Source organism: Chelonoidis abingdonii, chromosome 8 (assembly GCF_003597395.2).
Source record: "Chelonoidis abingdonii isolate Lonesome George chromosome 8, CheloAbing_2.0, whole genome shotgun sequence".
NCBI classification, from domain to species: Eukaryota; Metazoa; Chordata; order Testudines; family Testudinidae; genus Chelonoidis; species Chelonoidis abingdonii.
Genome location: NC_133776.1, coordinates 93959617 through 93980528, shown reverse-complemented (window position 1 = coordinate 93980528; position 20912 = coordinate 93959617). Strand labels below are relative to the sequence as shown.

General features: G+C 40.4%; 1 protein-coding gene across 1 annotated transcript in view; it reads right to left on the bottom strand.

Moving 5' to 3' along the window:
• Nucleotides 1–867: 867 nt before the first annotated feature.
• The window catches only part of IL1RAPL2 (interleukin 1 receptor accessory protein like 2), a 556252-nt gene continuing 536207 nt past the window's right edge, over nt 868–20912 (bottom strand). Inside the window, exons 9-11 of the mRNA XM_032767086.1 lie at nt 16677–16820; nt 11796–11966; nt 868–2010 (exon numbers count right to left, since the gene is read on the bottom strand). Of these exons, the coding sequence (XP_032622977.1) occupies nt 1313–2010; nt 11796–11966; nt 16677–16820 (1013 nt within the window). The 3' untranslated portion in view covers nt 868–1312. The remainder of the gene's footprint in view (nt 2011–11795; nt 11967–16676; nt 16821–20912) is intronic.

Here is a 20912-nt window from a genome sequence, read left to right as displayed (position 1 = left end):
GATACTTAGGACTTGGAGAATGACTGTCATCCCTAGAGCTCAGAATGCTTCCCAAGAGGATAAGTAGCATTATTTTCATGGGACACATAAACTACTCACATGAGTAAGAGATGTATGAACTGACCTTAAGAGCTGCTTAGGCAACCCAATCTACACAATGTATCGCTAGAAGCACTGAGAAAAGAAATACTTGTGCTTGAGCCATAGTAAAAGATATATAAATTGACAGGTAGATATAGAGACAGCATATTCTCTCTTTCATAACTGCATTTCAGATGATTATCACTGCAATTGAAGTCATATTAGTAGCAAACCTGAATAATTTAGCTCTTAATCTCTGAATATTGCTGTATTAATTTTCTATTGCTAATATTCTCAGTAACATGTACATTTTAAATTGCAACTGTTTCAGTTTTGGAAAAAAATATGTAAAATTACATGGCCATTAGTACAAATCTTACAACACATCAGGGGAGTTTAAGAAATCATGATTTTGTTAACAGACAATGAAGTTTGTACTTGAAGTGTTTAAAAAATGGCATTTAAAACTGTAACATTTGTGAAATCTAATAAACCACACAAAAGTTGTTTGAAATCATCCTAAACATCTGACAATATGCTAATAATCTGTTAATAAAAAACACATAGCTGACCATTGACTAGGACTAAGTTATGCCTCAATAACAAAATGAATGGATGCTGATGTGAGCAGCTGATTTATTCTGCAGTTACTGTGCACTTTATTGATAAAGCTAGTAACTCTTCAGCCACATTGTTGTATCAACCGGTCATCTTCTAAAATGTACTTGTGACAACCTTATGGGAAGTGCTGCCTAGGGTTTTCTTTTGAGAATGGCTCATCCAGTGTGCTCTACAAAGACATATTTTCTTTTATAGTATGTTAAGTTTAGAATTTGCAATCTGTACTAAAGTTTATATTTTCTTTTTTTAAAATTCTGTGTAAATAGTTGAAATCCCATTACGTAAAGATGGGTGTCGGAGATCATATACAGTATTGAACTTCCATCCATACCAGATTGTAAAACATACATGTTAAAATCAAAGGATATATTTCCCCCTTCAAAGAATCAATACAACTGTACATTAAATGATATGAGCTACATAGTGAACTACAAAAGATGGTCCCCTTTGTCAATAATTTGGAAATGTAAACAAAAAGTTCAGGTACAAAAGTGAGTAAATGTGCCTCTGCCTCAAATCTGATTCGGCACCCCGTGGCACTGATGTAATTTTCTTTAAAAATCTGTCTTCATGGTACTCAGAAAGCATCTCAAAAGAGTTCTCATCTTCACTACCAAATATCACTTGTGAAGCTAAGTTCCTGGGATGATAAAGGTAGCAATGGGTTGTTCCTGTGAAATTCTTGGGTGTCCTTCATCATACTATTAAGAGGTAGCTGTCCATTTAGTAGTGTCAAGGGTATGTTACAATAGGTGTGGTGATTACTTATAGAAGCTATTGGCATGGTTGCCGCTGACATGTCATACTCGTATCCTCTGCAATAATGTCTCATTTGCATGGAATCTGTTTGATGGTAATCGGCTAAATCTGCTTGAGATGCTACAAAAGTGGCAGAAGCGCCTGTCATAGCAAGAGACGGCACAGTTTGGAGGTCTCCAAAAAGTCCCTGTTCTGCAGAATCCAGGACTTGGCGCCGAGATAAAACTTCTTTTTTCTTCGCTGGCATTTCATAGACTAAGTGCTTCCAAAACTTAGAATTCAGTTTGCTGCTTTTTGGTCCTTTCCACTTGACCACTGAGAGAAGTTTGATGGTGTGCTTTAAAGATTCCACTTCATGGTAATTCACTTTGCCTTTTAAGTCAGTACACTCAATCAAAATAACTTTGATTTCTCCATTGACTAGCATGTTATGGAGCCTGTTTTCCATCTCAAAAATACTCCATCCTCTCCTGAGAACATAGTCTGGAGTTAACACGATAATGAGTCTTCTGCTTTGCTCAACACATCTTGTGAGATCTTCAATGTATGCTACAAATTATAGAGAGAGAGAGAGAATAAAATAAAGAAGTCTATCGTGTTAAAACATTAGTCTTGCAATTAAGTATACTAAAATACCCAGGTTTACTAAGGGTCTGATCCCCACCATTTAATAGAGCTTTACAATAAAAATATGATTGGACATTAATATACACCATCCCTCTATTTACGTAAAATTTAGAAAAGGAAAAAAAAAAGTCTAGCTCCTAATGGTTTCCCCATATTCATCATAGTATAGCTAAGATTGATTTAACTTCCTCACTGTTCAGCTGCATTTCAGTGACTTACAAATGACAATATTTGTTTTTCATTTACGGAAAATTTTTTGCTCTAGATCAATGTAACTTTTGTGTAAAGCATAAAATTCACAACCTATGCTATGGCCATTACTAAAATTTCTTGGGATGCAAGCTAAGGTACAGTAAGCAGTTCTTATGCTTCAAGGTATAAAGAATGGAAGGATGCAAGGATGATTCAGGGTGTATGGATTGTAGCTAACCGGTGCTCGGGAAGGAATCCTCCATCACCACATGTACAAATTATGTTATTGGAAAGGTACAGCATGGGCAGCTTTTACCTTTTTCTACACACATTGATCACAATCTTGGAGGTCCAATGATCTGTTTTAGTATTGCAAATCTATGCTTCTACATACATAAGATAATTAACAGAATCTTCATTAGATGATAGGGGGGAAAACCCCCCAAACAAATGGAAAATATAAGCAAATGTAGAATTACTCAGAGGTGTTTATTTTCTGAGGTACCACTAACAAGGAAAAGGTATGTTCTACAGTATTTATGCATGCTAACATTTGCAAGGTGTTGATGTAAGCAGAGATGCAGTACACCATCTTCCTGTTTCACAAGGTCAATTTATCAGCCCGGAATTCATTCTGGGGGTTGAATCTTAGTTTGTTTGTTTGATATGCCCGACAAAGGAGAATGGGGGAGAGAGGCCAATGAAAGTAATCTGACATGGACCTCTTCACATCTATTTACAGAGGTCCTGACCCCAAACCATTCAAAGCTATGGAAAGACTTTCAGTGGGTGTTGGATCAGACCCAGAAAAATAATAAACAGCGATAAAGATAGTGAGAACAGAAAAAAACGTGCTTTGGTTGCATATCATTTTGCTGGTAACACTTTCCTTTTTATTAAACAAACTGTCCTTCGCAGCTATGCTACTCAAAAGCACGCAGTCTGAGAAAGGAGGGAAGGCATGTGTTACAAATGAAGATTTAGACACAGGAGCTGCACACAACAGGCCTTTAGTCAGCACAGGGCAGTGTCTGTCTTACACATACTGACCTCTAGCAGGATGAATGGTTACAGTACACTTCATTGAGCAACGTCTTTTACTGTAATACTTAATTTTATAGTCCCAGGCAAAATGCCGCAGCATGCTTATTGACACTACTTCCCACCAAACAAACAGCTATGAAATAGGCCAACAGACATTCAGAAATATCTTCATTTCAGGAGACTCAGGGTATATTTAGCATAAAATCTGCCTTTACCAGCGTTTTATTTCACCACTTAGCAGCAAGAAAAAATTATTTCACATATGACAAAAGCAAATTTTTATACACCCTACAGACAAACAAACATTTCAAGACATACACATACAGTACAATTGTTTATGCAACAATCTTTTTAGTTAAAGTGTTATGATCGTTTACTCATGCAGCATATACAGTTCTTTGATTTTTTTTTAAACTGATATTTTCTAAGGAAAAAACATTGCTCTCTCTAAAATGTTTACTTATTGAAGTGAAAATTCAGCATTAAAATGGGGGGGGGGGATCAGCGGCAGTAGGAAAGCTATCAGCAGAACTGGTGAAACAAAACTGAAGGCAAGGTAGAAATGTTCAATACAATGGAAAGAGATTATCCCAATGTATCAACAGCTCAGACTCTTCATTTTCTTCCTTTCTTTCTGCTCCCAAAAAGAAAGAAGTTAGGTGGGAAGCTTCATCATTAGAGGTTGGATCTGCAAGATACAGTAAAACAACAAACCATCATGCATCTTTCCTGATACATTTTCATTCCTCCTTCAAGAAATTCAGACTACGGGTGTGTACAAGTGCATAGGACACAATATTGTCCAGTCACTTCAGAAAGTCTCACATATTCAGTTTAATACTATTCATAGCTACGCAGGTACTATGCATGTCTGTTACAACACACACACTATTTTTAAAAAAATCAATCCATTGCACTTATCTTTTTAAAGAAATTGTGGCGATATTTTTAATTGCAACAATAAAGCTGATATTGTATCATTTCAACTGAAAACTCACCAGACTTAGCTTTTATATCCTCTATAGCTGAAGAGGCGATCTGGGGGAAAAAAGACACCCTGGCTTCCCCATATGAGCTCTTCACCCATCTGTGTTTCTCCTCTATTTTGCTGTGTGCAGTTTAATGGGTGGACATTTAGAGCTCTTTCTACAGGTGACCAGAATTAGCCCTTACAAGGTTACCTTCAGAGTCCTTTCTCAAACCTCAAGTTTGCAGCTGGGTCACAGACAGACCTGACCAGTGAACAAGGGATCCTTTGGGGCAGTGAGGATGGAGTTGAGAATAGTGGCTTGCACACAACTAGACGCACCCTTCTATGCATCCCAAAGGAAAGGAAAGCAGGTTTTGAAATTGCTCGACCCCTAAATACACAATCATTCCAATATCTTCACAGCAGTATGCCAAGTTCCAGCCTGTGACTCCCTGAGTCTGTACCAGCCAGATTCCCGTGTGAGTTCAGGGAGTCTTGGAGCTGCACTAACTTATGTCACGTGGTTATGGTCCTAAGGGGCTTTATACCGGTGGAGGATCAGCACAGCCCCATCCATGAACACACCATATGGGGCTAGGCTGAGTGGCTGGTACAGGAGCTGGCTGTACTGGCGTCACATCAGCAGGAAGGTCTCTTCTTCCAGGAGAATTTTCTGCTGTCAAGTTATGTCCAGAATCCAGTTCCCTTGTGGTGGTAGACAGAGGCTGGGACCTAACACAAGATCTCTACACAACATTTATTTTTATAGGGGAACATTGCCTTGTGATTTGGAAAACGTGCACTAAAACAAAGCCAACATTGTTGCCTTCTCTGTAATGTCCCTGCTTGTGGTGAAACAGGCAGGCTGGGATTCTTTTGCAACAGGCGCAGAATATTCTGCTGTTGCTTTTATGCCATCTGTGAAACAGAGCGCTGAGAAAACATTTCAGATGTGAAACTTAAGTAGGGGAATTCTCCTCTGCCAATTTTACTACCAGTTGGAAAACAAAAAATAATCACAAAGTTCTGCAAATTTCATAAACAACATAGAACTACTTGAGTGCAATTGTATTTCTTGGAGTGGCATCACTAATCTTCAGCTGGTAGGAATGAGCGCAGCTGCATTGATTTCAACAGCTCAGTGCTGATTTGCACCAGTTGAGGATCTGGCCAGAAATGAGAGGGACCGGGAGTGGAAGTTGTGAGGTTCAAAGTCTGCTTCCTGTCTCAATCAAGATAATCTGCTTTTGATCAGCAGCATTTTGTGACCATAAAGATTCTCAAAGGACAGTGAAGTAGCATGGCCACTGACAAAAAAACAAACAAACTGAAAAACAACAGAAAACCCAACCAAACCAAGCCAACCAAACGAAATAAAACAGAAGGAGAAATGTTTAACATTGATCAAAATAGGCAAAAGGCATCTTTTACATTTTATTTATGAGTTTGATTCAGGCAACATGTGGTCCATTTTGTCTCCTGTTTTAGCTGGTAGGTACCGTACTGCAGAAGAGGATGAGAAAGTGAACAAAGAACCAAAACCCTACAAAATTCAAGAGGCACAGCAGTTCTTCTTTTAGTGGGAGTATAAGCTGGTTAAAGATGATGATGAGAAAACACATTAGCCTCTGGTTTGCAGAATCGGGACTCCCCTTTGTAGCAAAAGAAAAGAGCATGCAACAACCCTGAAAAGGGCAGTGGGAACACCAAGTCTGACCGTGCAAGCTGTGTAATTTCCCATTTAGCATTTGTGAGTCAGACTTGACTGGAAGCCGACACAGAGAAGCAAAGACGTAAAGAGGAACACAATGGACGGTAAATGCAGTAGCACTATAGAGTATGTATTATGTACTCTGAATGGAGCGTTATGACATAAAGATTTTTTTTTAGGATCTCACACCAGACACTAAAGGAAATAGTAAAGTTCAAATACCAAAGCCATCTACTGCCTTATGCAGCACATATCGCAATGAGTGTATTTATTAGTTCCATTTTATAAAATCGCCTTTGCTAATAGGTGCTAGAACAAAAATAAGATGAAACAATACAAGCCAGAGGGGAAATCTCCCATTACGTTAGACCTTCCTTCTTAGCCTGTAGCTCTCAGCTTGGTTTCAATGACCTGGTTCACTTTTGCCACCCTACTTATAAATAAAATGAATAAAAAGCAAACATCCTCCCTGGTACATGGCCAGAGTTATATCAGGGAGGCATAGGCCCCCAGATCATTTGTTTTTTGGAAGCCCAGTTCCTAATAGTTATCTTCAGAAAACTTGTATGGCTAGCCTGTGTGTTAGGCCTGGGCAAGAATATGGGGAAAGCATGGGGCCTGCCAACTCCCTCCCCTCATTTGCAGTGGTCAAGCAAAGCCCCTGGAAAAAGGACCTGGAAATTAACCAGGTAATAACATCTACAGGTGGAAGGGGAGGGTGAGAGCAGAGACATCTTCTCGCCCTTCACTTGGGCTAAATAGTAGAGATGGAGCAGTCAGATTAAATCATTTACTTAAAGACACAAAGGAGGATTGGCAGAGCCAGCTATAGTTCAGTGTCCAAATTCAGTGCCTAAGCCCCAAAACTATTCACTCTCTACAGTCTGGGACCGCTAGCTACCAATGTGCTTCATTGCAGTATTCGGGATGAAATGGCACCCACTCATCCTGGTTTTGGCATCTCGAGGAATTTTATTCAACGGTTAGGAGGATAAGTGTGAGTTGGGTTGGCATGTTACTATAGCCCTTGATCTCTTGTTCAATTTGTGTCAAATTTGTCAAACTGTGTGGTAACTGTACACTATAGTGTAATTACACAGACTGATGTGGACACATATATACTACGAACTGGACCAACAAATTAATTTGCACTGCACATTGGGCAGGGCCTGAGCTGTGAAGTTTGGATCCACACTCTGGATTTGGATCTGAACTACCCCAGCATTTGAGGGTGTCAGTATTCAAGGCTCCAATCCAGCCTGTCACAGAGGTAAGACCAGGGTTATGAAGATCAGATACAGATCAAGGCTTTTCCATAGTTTCGGTAGGGGATGGGGAGAGAAAGGGATTGAAGTATGTTCCGGTCCAGGTTCACTGAAACGGTAACCAATCTGGGACCCTAGAAGTGAAAGTTGAATTTCCTCTTCCTCTGTGACAAATATAATTCCAGTAACATCAGTCTCCTCTTTGCGATATATAGTGACCTATGTTTAATATCCCCTATTCCTGAATAATGCAATGGCTGAAGGGTTCTTCTGTGTCATCTCCGCTACTCTTCAGCTTCATCAAATTATGATGAACTTGGAGTCCCCTTGGGCAAGCTGATTACCCAGCAACAAGATTTACAGGAAGTTTTCTAGGTCATAGAACTTACCCCACTAAAACTCAGGTCCAAACCCTGAGGTCCTTGTTCAGTTACTAAGCCATTTATCAGGCAATGACTGTATTCTGAGTAAGGATTGAGAAAAACAGTGAGCAAGGACTTTGGGATTTCATGTATTTATTGCATCCATATAACAGCTACAACTGGTGAAACATTTTCCACCAGGATATTTTTCCATTAGAAAATGGCATTTCATGAAAATCACAACCGTCCACAGAATAGGGATGTAAGAGTTTAACTGGTTAACCAATAAGCTTGATGCTTATCGGTTGCTGGTAATGGTTAAACTCCACCCAAGGTCCCGGCTGCCGCCCTGCGCGTGGGGTCCCTCTGTGCTGCTGGCCCCATGCCTGGGGCTCTGCTGCCGCCTGGCATCCCTCTGCGCCTGGCATCCCAGCTGCCGCCCCCTGCCAGGGCTCTGCTGTCGCCTGGCATCCCGGCGTGCCTGGGGTCCTGACTATGCCCAGATGCTTCAGAGGGAATGAACAAAACAGGGCAATTATTGAGTGACCCATCCCCTGTTGTCCAATTCCAGCTTCTGGACATCAGAGGTTTAGGGACACCCAGTTAGTTTATTGGAATAGACTCACAAATAGGTCTTCTTGCTTTTTGGGATCCCAACATAGGTAGATTCCATTACACCTCCTCTCTCCCCGTGCTTCTCTCAGGAAGGCAGAGATCACTTGTATTTTGCTATGATATTATTTTTATTCAAGTATCCCATACCACAGAAAGCAGAGCTTGCTGTAAGCAGCAATCTGCCTTTGTCTGATCTGGCCTCCGCAAGCCAGATTCCCATTTTCCAAAATGGAAGATGCCTTTTGATCTGTGCTGCTGGAACCCACTTGACAATGACAGCTGCTGCACATGCTCCCCCCCGTATGGCCCCTCCTGTCCCCAGCACTCCCCCCCAGCTCAAGAGCGGGAGCTCAAGTGCAGGGCTTGAATATGGCACAGACATACCAGCAGGAAGTTCCCTCTCCAACAGGGAAATTCTCTGCTGGGTATCTGAGGCTAGGTAATGGCCCATTCACTCCCCCTGAGTAGCCTGCCCATCTGGCTCTATATCCTGCATATAAAGACAGTATCATAGAAATGCAGAGCTGGAAGGGACCTTGAGAGGTCACCTAGTCCATCCCCCTCCGCTGAGGCAGGAACGAAGTGTACCTAGACCATCCCTGACAGGTGTTTGTCCATTCTGTTCCACCTAAAGAGACTATTATATATTTTTTTTCCAGTGGCTAAACTAAGAATCAACTTAATTAAACCACAATCAAACTTGCCCTTTGATTTTACTGAGGTAAGCTTTTCAGTTTGTTCAAAAATGCCCTGAGACAAAATAAACCACCAAACGCTATTTAACAAATCTATACTTGGATACTTCCCAGTCCAGAGAGCAACTGTATGCATTGCCTCATGCCGGGAAGTCAGAGCAATAATGGACACCCTCCTGTGGCAGCAGTTTACCATCGCAGAGATTATCTGTAACAACCAGCCTTCCAAAGGATACACGATTGACTATAGCATTCGAATCTTATTATCTTAAATGCACAAGAAAAGTTATATGAAGAAACACCCCAGATCATCTGGTGGGAAAGTGCTGCATTATACTGAGTGTCATCAGATGACAAAATACAGTACATGAAAGCATTTCACTAGAAAAATAAATCAGTTTTTCCCCCGGAAGGAATCTGCACCTAAGAACCAGATAGTCTGATAGAACTGTTGCTTTTGAGAGATTCGTTAAAAAATAAATTGTGTGTTTCCTTCTCTGGAGCACCTATGCAGTCTATTCTGTCCGTTCTGTTTTTAATCTACTGTAGATAACCCTTTGTAATGTAAAGTCAATATTAAATAGAACATCTAAGTAGGTATGTTCCATACATATATGCGGGTATACATACATTTGTGTGTCTGAACAGTTTTTAACAAAAGTCCAATTTTTCCTCTAGAAATACAGTTCCTTTTTTTCACAAATCCCAGGCACACAAATCATGCCAATTCAAGTACATATTTTATTCTGCATTGTCGTCATTAAGTTTGATTAAGCATTCTTGAGGTTCTGTATGAAAGAATCAAGCCCTTTCATAATGCTGAAGCAGAGATGATGGAGAGGAGAAAAGAGATATTAAATTTGTGAATGTTCATAAAATGAGCATTCCAGGAGATGTTAAATGAATACCCAAAATGATGACAAGTATTTGTTGAGTGTCTGAATGACAGGTAGCCAAACATAAAATTGTATGCTAGTTATTGTAGCAGCTGGGAGAAGCAGACTCGTGTCAGATAAATCTTCACCTTCAATATGTTATCATTAAAAGGATACGTTTAAACTCTCTCTTTAATTCACTTTGTACTACTGCTACATGAAAAAAAACAAAAACCAAAAACCTGCTGCATGGACTGTATCTGAACCACAATTACTTACTATAATCCCTGCTAGTGATCAAGCCCACTGGGATTTTTATGGCAAATACATCTGTGTTTTCTCTCAACAGTATCTTACCTATTAACGTAACTGTTTCTCAGACCAGAAGGATTACGCTTCCCAGTCTGCACTCTGAGCCAGGAAAGAACAGAGTCCTGCCTAGGCATTTAACCCTTTCAATTCCATTTAACAGTTTCTTTTGGGGAGAGAAGGGAATGTTTTGACTTTTCTAACTCCTGCTAAGAAGCGGTATGATATGCTGATGCTGATAGGGACCAATTCTGCAATGCTCTTCAGTGGTGTAAGGTCAGACCCTATCTGATGGCTTGTAGAGGTAAAGGAGCACTGCAGTAGGGACAGGGTAAGTAGCCATCGCTTACAGGCTGCAAATGCAGGGACTGCTATAAGGCCTTCAGAAACACCAGGGAAGCATTTGCTCCATGTGTAACAAAGAGGCAATGTGCATTCTGACTAGCCACTGACTGAGGCGAGGCGGGGGGCAAAGCTGTGGCTCTGCTTTCAATTCCTCCACATACTTAAGGGATAAGATGCCCACATTTTTGGAGTGTGCAGTGGAGGTTGGTGGTACTGGGGAAACATTATCAGGTTCCTTTGCAGGCAAGTTGCTAAAGCAGCTGATTATAACTGCCTCAGTATAGGGCAGGGCTTTCTGTACATCTGCTTAGGAGCAGACATAGTTGGGTTTTATGTTTATATTTCTTTTACATTAACACATACACAGAGGTACATAGTTCCCTTTTCTAACACGTCTTAGTGGAAGCTAACTGAATACAGACATTGCAAACTAAATTAATATTCAAAAGCATATTTCTCACAGGAGCATCTCAACTATTTGGCAAAAACACATGGTATAAATGCAAACAAACCGTGCATGCAGAATCCATGAATATTATGCATATTACAATGTCAATTTTTACTTGTCCCACAACAAATCAGGAAAAAAACCAAACAGCTATAGATGTGTCATTGTGGTTACCGACATCAACACATGCAGCAGAATACTGGGCCACTGCAGTGAAATTGATCTGAAATGGACAACTGCATTTCACTAACTAGAAATGGGCAACAGAATCAGATAACTGAACAGTGCACATCCCTTTGGAAAATTGGGATTATTTACACAGTACAAATTATCAGTGCAGCACTTGGACAAAACTCTAGTTTAAAAATGGCTCAGCTGATGTCGTTAACTTGGAAACAGAAGTATAATATTTGCTCACTGTAAAATCAGAAAAAAAGTAGAAGACAGTAGGAATTGCTGTATTGGTAAGGTTGCTGTGGACAAATAAGTATTTGCCTGAATAATAATTATTGAGAGATCCCATTTTAAATGATACACTAGAACTTCGCTGTGTACCGATCATCCTTCCTAGTAGCCTTTGGCAATTACCTTTGTCTGACACTGAGCCTTTTTACTATGGCTTACAGTTCTGCAGAATCCCCCTTTGTATGGCTCCGATCCTGCTTCCATTGACGTGAATGGCAAAATTCCCATTGACTTCACTGGTGCAGGATCAGACCCTAAGCCGGAGGTCACACCTTCGTGTATTTAGGAAACTCTTGAGCTTCTGAAAGCAGGCTTGCAAAGAGAATGAACTGTAACTATCTCTGTTCTATACTTAACATGCCTTCCCAATAGCATCAGACAGGATTAAACCCAAAGTTCAGAAGTACTTACTCCCGCTAGGGATCAGGTCCCTATCTGGAATGAAGAGCTTGTATCCATAATGTTTTTCCAGAACATCTGGCAGTATTTCAAGTGCAAACTGTTCCTCTTCGTTATTATCACAGTCTAATGCATCTGGATCCACTTTGGTGTAAGAGAGATAGGCGTCATATTCCTTGTTGTCTGTAGAGAAACAAAAGCCTATTCACAGTCATCTGTTTGTAAATGTACTAGGCAGAGGTAAACTGTCTTGTGGCCTAGTTCTGAAACCCTTGTGTGTCATAACTCCTATCATGAGGTCAGTGGGGATTTTGCACGTGTAAGGAATGCAGTACTGGTGAAAATATTTTCTTCCTGGTTGTTCAATATCAAGCTTAAAAACCACTGCATTATACCAAAAACTTTTAATGGTGAAACACAAGTGTTCCATATTGCATAATAGAGGTTGTGAATTATTCCTGGTTTTATACATAACTTTCAACTCCATACGGCTTTATCAGTGGGTATTCATAAGCCTCATTTTATCCAACTCTTTTTATAGAAGTTTTAAGAAGATGGCACTCATCTGTCACTTCTTCTTTTCCCTTTGCAAGCTGAGCTGGTAAATTATGGCTTTGTATGGTTCAGCAAAAGGTAAACAGGTGCATTGGAGACTGTCCCACACCCGAACAGGCTTTGGGAAAGTCCAAATGTTGCAGCTTGGGCTTCTTTGTCCTTTATACATAATGAAGGACCAGACTGTGCCTGATTGGTACAGGTGTATGTTGGGCGGTGGTGGGGGAGGGAAAGAAGTGCAGAGGTGCACCACTCCCAGGGAAACTCCAGTAGTTATTGTGCCTTAATCAAACCCAGCCTTTCACAGAGTTCACTGCCTGACTTACTTGAGCGCCTCCCTTAGCTGCTGGCCATCTCTGCTGGTTAATGTGGAGGGATGGCTTGCACCCTCAGTGGCACTTTAAAGAAGTAGTATAATTGACCTGGCCCTTGAGTTGGCAGAAGAGGCACAACAGAGGTTAAGGTTGTTTGTGCCACTTACCCCCACAAGAACAAGATGGGGACAATCTCACCCACATTGTATTACAGCATCTTAGCAGTGTAGCCAACTCTTGCAATGTTGTTGTGAGTCTCATGATAACTGGATTTTTTCTTTAAGTTCCAGTTCCTGGATTCATTTGATTAGGGGAAAATCTGAGCTTGCTTTTAAAAGAAAAAAGTTCCAAGCCTTTGTGTTTGTGGAAATAAGCCTGAAAACACAACTTGAGTTAGTACAAAATCCAAAAGGCAAATATAAAGAAACTCAATTTTTAAAAAAATCTAATGATTTTTAAGCTAATTTCAGGGTTTTCTTGGGCCTGATTCATCGTTTTTAATGTTTGGGGTTTGTAATGCTGTCTTAGTTAATGGCCGTTACCTTTATTATAGTCCTACAGCTATTTCAGAAATAGTGGGAAAAATACATATGTGAAAGAGTCAAGTTTTAACAGAAAGGTCTCTAGTGATGGCTACAAGCTGTCATTTCTTACAGAAAATGAAAAATCAAATCATTAATGTAGTAAAAAGAGAAGTACGTGAACATGCGATTATTAAGCACCAATTTTCTGCAAAGAACTGGAAAAGATCTTTATAGCAGAGTCAATGTTCATCAATATTTCGTATTAAAGGAAGATAAATAGTTGATGAGAATGTGATTTATTAATTGCTGCTCTGTACATGGTGACTATTTCCCTAATATTCCTTAGATAAATCTAGTCCACTGTGGCTCATGAGCAAAAGCAGACAAGATGTGGGCATTTGTTTACTTAGCTGTGGAATTGATTTCACGGTGAAAACAGGGTGCTCAAGTGAACTATTGGTTCTGAGACAGTTTGGTAAATTTTGATATGATGAGCTAGGTCTTGCGTGATTACCTTCAATGGCTCAGTTAACAGAAACAGATCTGCCTCTAATCACCAGAGCAGCATGGGATCTAGTTTAACTGATATCCTAACATTTCATCAATATCAGCAAACTACTAGAATGGCAAGGATGGCAGCACTGCTGAGTCAGGAAGACCAGCAGCACAAAGGTTAAAATCAGACAGGTCTGGAGGCTGTTCCAAAATCTGACGCACTAGGCAACAATGGAACCTGCCAGAAGGTGTTCAGAGGACAGCCAATGGGTGATCAGGGAGGCAGATGTCACCACTTACAGTTCAGGCCCTTGACAAGGTAGTAAAGCCAACCCCAGGGATGACCACTGACATTGGCTCTAAAGTAGAGTGAAATCAAAACAATCAAGCTACGATGTAGAGCAGGTTAATAGTCAAGGTTAACAAATGTGTGAACATTGTTTTAAATCTAACTTGCTATTGAGAAAAAAATATTTTGTCTGGGAAACACAAGTGTCTGTGTGTATTTAACACGTGTGGACTTCCTGGGTCTGGCTTTCTAAAACGCTAGGCACGTGTTTTGTATCTGATTTGCAAAGACAAATTAAATGCTCACTTATGCATCCAACTGTGCACTTCAGTGTTGTCAACTCTCATGATCTTATTGTCAGCCTTGTGATATTTGGTGTCTTCCTTAAAGTTTTGGCTCATGGAGTCAGGTGAATTAGATAAAATCTCTGCTTTAATTTTTTTTTTAAAAAAAGGCCTCTGAATAGGACCTTTTAATCCTTAACGTTTTCTTTAAAAATATAGCTGCACACTGTACAGGATGTGAATTTATCTAAGAAAACTTACACAAGATATTTTTTAACTGTAGAATAAAACAAATCCACCTGGCTTCAGCACCACCATTTAAAATAAATGAGAAATAGTTTTAGGACCCAATCCAGTAACTGGATCTATACAGGAGTACCTTTATGCCTGTCCTCATTCTTAACGCACTCTGCATAGACAGAAGGAATATCAGTACAGAACCTGTGATTTCACTAAGGCTCTGTGCCTCTGTGGATAAGACACTAGGCTATAATACCTCTAAACAAACTGGAACATCCATTGGAAATACAACTGTGTTTTTCAAATTTAACCAAAGGTGCCGACCTTCCGCTTTCCCCGTGGGTGCTCCACTGCCACTCAGCCCGAGGCCTGGCTCCCACTCAGTCCCTTCCCTCATGCTGCCTCTTCCCACCCCGTCCTTGCCTCCTTCCCCAAGGCTCTGTCCCCTTCCCACCTTCTCCTGCCCCCACTCCACTCCTTCCCTCAAGCGTGCCCTGCCCTCACTCTGCCTATGCCTGCCCCATTCCTCCCCTCCTCCCAGCACCTCCCACCCACTCCCGAACAGAGTCAGTGCCTATGAATTTAACAGGTGCACAAAATGACCTGTGTGCTGAAAGGACATTCTCTAAACCTCCAGGAACCAGGGTTGTTTTTTAAATGAAAACGAAGCAAACAAGAAAAAAAATCACATTAAAAATAGCAATAACTTGATGCTGATGACACCAGTCAACAGAACCCAGGCAATTCAGAGTTGAGTTTGGCACTCTGAGCTACAGACCCAGCTGGCGTGAAGCATCAAAGTAATAGCTGGTGTGAAATAAAGTCAAAAGAGTTACACCAGTTTATACCACCTAAGAACCTAGCTGATGACTTGTCAGTCTGAATTCTGACCATTTGGAAGAGATTTGTTTTGTGTCATGATATTTAAACAGTTTCTCAGTTCTACTAATGCAGACAGAGTAAGAGGGAAATTATTTTCCTTTGCCTCATAAGTAGCATACACATTCTTGAAGCCAGCAGATGAAATTCTGGCCCCATTGAAGCCAAAGGCAAAATTGAGAAAGGCCAGGATTTCCCTTAACATATCCATACAGTGTTTAATGGAAAGGATTATTATTTGGACACTGACACAGCTTGGTGCCTACGCAATAGTTCAGGGGAACCGGTTATTTTTGCATAAGAGGAAAAAACCTTCCCCTCTTCTTTTCCAAAATATAGGGTTTTTTAGGTCTGTGATTTTCAATAGTGCCTAAGTGATTCAGGCGCATTGACGTTCACTGACTTATGCTCCCAAGTGGCTTAGAAGCATTTGAAAATGCCACTCTAGCTCTTTGGCAGACACAGAGTACACTAACATGGAACAAATTATATGGACCTGAGTCACATCTGGGTTGCTTCCGTTTTACAGTATCTCAAAACTTTGATTTTGAAGCTAATAATGCAGTGGTGAATCAAACCTCATGTGTCAAACCAAAGTCCTGAGCTAGCAAAGCACTCAAGTACATGCTTATTAAGCACGAGTAGTCTCACTGCAGACAAGTTAAGAACCTACCATAGATATGAAGGGGGAAAGCATTTAAAAATTATCTGCTTTACACCAAACTGCCAGTCCAGTGAGTCCTCTGAAATAGTCCACATATCTGCATTAAATTATTTTCCTGCTCCTAACTAGTGTTTGATTGGGGGGGCGGGGAGTGGGGAGAAATAGCATCGACCTATTAATTAACAGAAATAATTACTGCATTTTTTGCTGATTCTTTTAAATCGGCAAATATAGTGAAATTGTCCAGCAAGAAATATCCGTAATATGCACCTTACTGGTGGCTGTTCTTATTGGGAGTGATGCTGGGAAACATGAATGGAATTTAAGAAATCCGAGGAAGGGTCAGAACTGATTTTCACCTAACTGAATTCTTCTGAGGAATCCATTCACACTTTGTCCTCAATAAAAGGATTATAAAAGAGGCTTCAGAACAATTCCTTTATTGCCAGCTCATTGAAGTCAATAGAAATCCAATTAATTTCAGTGGATTTTGGAATAGGATTTTTGGGCCTTATCCTTCAAGGTGCTAAATACCTTCAATTTCAATTGACTTTAGGCACCTTTTGGCTTCAGTTAAAATTAAGGTCCCTCAGTACTGGGCCCATATCTCTTTTGGGCTTATAGTCAGTTTCCCTGAGAGACTACTTACCATCCGTAGATTCATCACCTCCAAAATTCTGTCTATAGAATAGCATTAACTCTATGTTGTAGCATTTATAGATCGTCACAAGCAAAATAAGCAGAAGAAGGATAGCTCCCAATCCTCCGGCAAGCTCTATTTTGTAGATCAAATCTAGAATAAGCAGAAAAAGACAGACCGGTTATGATCCTTCCAAGCTTTAATTGCACTAATTCAGTGTGCAATTCCATATACAACTGAGCAGCTTCTCTTTATTGCCATTATAAAATTAAGTCTACCCAATTTTCAGTTCATTAACTATTATCATACTTTACCTATTCACTCCTTCTACTGCCAGTCTACAATTGCCACCTAAAATTCATTTGAGGCCATAGTCATAACTCTTCGACAAGGGAATTATGCAGTGAATTTACAGAGAGTATTAATCAGTCTCTAAATAGCTTGCAGAGGATAATTGTATATTCTGTTTTGGCACAACGCGCCAAATACTGTACATGGTTTGTAAGAGTAATTATACTAGATGGACTTCACTGTTATTTAGGAGACTCTAGTTACCCAATGCAAACTAAATAAAACTTTTATAGTTATAAAGTCAGCAGGTGACTTGATTTGATCTGGTAGGCCAGGGCTTTGGCTAACTCATTTGAGAATTGTTCTAGCCCAGTGGTTCTCAAACTGTTTTACTGGTGACCCCTTTCACATAGCAAGCCTCTGAGTGTGACCCCCCTAATATATTAAAAAGTGTTTTTAATGTATTTAACACCATTATAAATGCTGGAGGCAAAGCGGGGCTTGGGGTAGAGGCTGACAGCTCACGACCCCCATGTAATCACCTCGTGACCCCAAGGGCTCCCGCCCCCCAGTTTGAGAACCCCTGTTCTAGCCTCTAGAGTGCATAACATAATGTTCATGTCCAGTGTTAATGGCCAGTGGGAAGCCAGGGATGTACACGACACAGCTAAGTGCCTTTTTTTTTTGTTGGTATGATGCATACTAAAGGTACCAATGTGCGTAAGGTGGGAGTTCTCAAACTTTTGCTTAGTACGTGCTATATCTTAAAAGGGACTAGAGCTGGCTGAAAACTTCCCGACGGAACAGCTTTCCATTGGAAAATGCTGATCTGATGAAATCAAAAAATTTCACTGGAACATACTGACATTGTCCAAATTTTTGACAAAAAATGATCCAAACGCTTTGTTTGGACTCTATTGTTTCTTCATCAATATACTATAGCCAATATACTACTTATTAGATAAGACAAAGTCAAAACCAAGCGGTGTAACCTTACGAACTGCAGCTCTTCAATAAGGGTTTTTTGATGTTTGCCAAAAAAAAATTTTTTTTCATTTCACAGAAAATTCTGAAATTTCAACTTTTTGTTCGAAATCGGGATGAAAGAATATTTTGAAATATCAGAATTTCCCACGGAATAGAATTTTTTATTATAATAATAGGAGACATACTTCTCTTCTAGAAGTGGAAGACACCTTGAAAGGTCATTGGAGTCCAACCCCCTGCCATCACTAGCAGGACCAAGTACTGATTTTTGCTCCAGATCCCTAAATGGCCCCCGCAAGGACTGAACTCACAACCCTGGGTTTAGCAGGACAATGCTCAAACCACTGAGCTATCCCTCCCTCCATTCAAAGTTTTAATTCAGGACTGATTGGTCAATATCAGCTCCCATTGTGGCCGCAGGAACAATCTCTCTGCCATTTACAACCACAGAACATCCTTGTAACAATGACAGTGACTGTTTACATGGAAGAGTGACATCAGGAAAGTACTGGAGAATTTATTGAGATAAAGATTTTTCCTTTTTGGAAAATAAATTAATCATTCTCTTCACTTTTGCTCTTAATTTTACCTTCCTCTGTGCTGTTCAATGGACAAAGCTGAAAGACCCGTTATGCTCTATTGTATATTCGGTGTCAAACGTAATCCCCTCTCTCTTGCCTCCACCCAGGTTTAACACTGTGGACAATAAGGGCCCATTGATTTATAATAACTAAGATGAATCTGTAGAGACCTACAAAATTTGAGTCCTTCTCTCTATAAGCCATAACAACCATTTGTATCATCTCTACAGCCAATCCTAACATTTCCTGTGTGTCTTTGTAGGCCATGGGCAGGATTGTTTTCTGTGGAGAGTCCTTGTCTCTTTAATCATCTCAGTACTCTGGTCAAACAAAGCCCAAATATTCTAGCCTTCAGGAAATGGTATAATGCAAAACTGCCAGGGTTTGGAGCCATACAAGTGGAGCCTGGCGTAAACATTTATAGATTACAGCTGATGTTGCACCAGGAAAATGCTAATATGATGATAATTATAAAGGGCACATTTCATAAATGGATCTCAAAGCACTTTACAAAGAAGGTAAGAGTCTTTGTCCCCATTTACAGATGAGGAAACTGAAGCACAGACTGGCGATGTGACGCCACGCCAGTGGCTGAGCTGGTAATAGAACCCAGGTCCCCAGAGCTCTGCTGGTCACTGACAAACCAATGACAAAAGTTGGAATGACCTACAATAAATAAATCTGTAGACCTGGAGGTGCCCATTATCAGACTGAAGTGTCCTCTCAAACATAGAATAGACACTAGAACTACTCAGCGTTGCTTTGCAATTCATCCATCCATAAAATTTACAAGACGACAATCTGACACAGCTATCACCAACAGCCCAGATTACTTTACACAAGATTTCAGTGCAGATATTTACCACTTTGACATATATAGTTCAAAGAGACATAAAGCAAAGAACTAGGATGATAAGAGACAAAGTTTAGAAGCATAAAGTTTGCAAAAACTCAGATGCTAAGAAAAAGTATCATTCTGCCACTGATGTCATCTTCAGGTTGAAAAAAGAACATTAGGTGGGCACATTTTGGGCTTAGTTTCATTTAGCAATGCTTCATGTTTCAGTAATTAACCATCAGATGCCCTCAACTTATTTTCAATTTTCAATTTCAATTTTCAATTTCCAATTTGCAAGATCTCTCCAGCAAGAAAGCATAGTCCCACAGAAGTACGAGAAGGAAAAAGTCACTCTGCATTTCTCAGTGCTCATTTTCAAAGTCCTGCATGATAGAGGTAGCGCAACTACCCTAGGGAGACTACTCACAGTCTGATAGCTCTACACTCTTCCAAAATTTTGTCTTTCTTAACTACATTCCATTAGCCTGACTTGTACCTCCCATAGACCACATAAATATCCAAGCTATACATGGTTTAATCTTTCCTCATAACTTTCCTCTCCTCTGAACTCGCCCCAGTTTGTCACTATCTTCTGCTAATATGGGACTGAGACTAGGCTAAATGTAAATGTACTCAGCCCTGTGTGTGTAGCTGGTTCTATGTCACCCACCCTCCCGCTCTGCTTAACTGATATGTAAGAAGGGATGTGGGATGGCCCAACAGTCCCTTTGGCTGACTGTTTCAGTGCTTGACTGGCCCAGACTTATTAGGGGATGTCTACATTATGCGCTGGATCAACGGGCAACAATCCATCCAGTGGGGGTCGATTTATTGTGTCTAGTGTAGACGCAATAAATTGATCGCCAAGCGCTCTCCCGTCGACTCTGGTACTTCACCGGAGTGAGACGAGTAGGTGGAGTTGACGGGAAACATCAGCCGTCAAGTTACCGCAGTGAATACACCGTGGTAAGTCGATCTAAGCATATTGACTTCAGCTACATTATTCACGTAGCTGAAGTTGCGTAACTTAGATTGATTCCCTCCCGCGGTGTAGACCAGCCCTTGAGACCTTTCCCCCCTGAGCTGCACTGTCTCCAATCTTGGTGTAGTTTGCAGTCTAGCCCATTACTTCAATCAAAACCAAAAAATACATTCAGATCTATTTCATTCAGGCCCCAAGTCACAATGAGTAGTCCCTTTCTCCTTGAGTAGTCCCATTAAAGTCAATGGGATAACTTGTGCAGCAAGGCATTGTGGAGCACGAAGCATCTAAGAATCTGGCCCTTATGCTGTTACACGAGGGAAAATCAGTAAAGGGAAAAGTTGCAAAGAATATTTCTTATCTAAAATAATGAAAAAGATTAATCCATGATATATTATTTGGAGCACTGAGCTGGTTTAAATGCTAGGAGAACTACAAATACCCAGTAACCAATAGCTCAGTGAAGCTCAGAAGGTTCCTTCATGGCTAATGATGACATCAAATACAAAATTTGTTTCCTTTATATCTGATGTGAAGTGGATGTTCTTGAAAATAAGTGTTGAGCT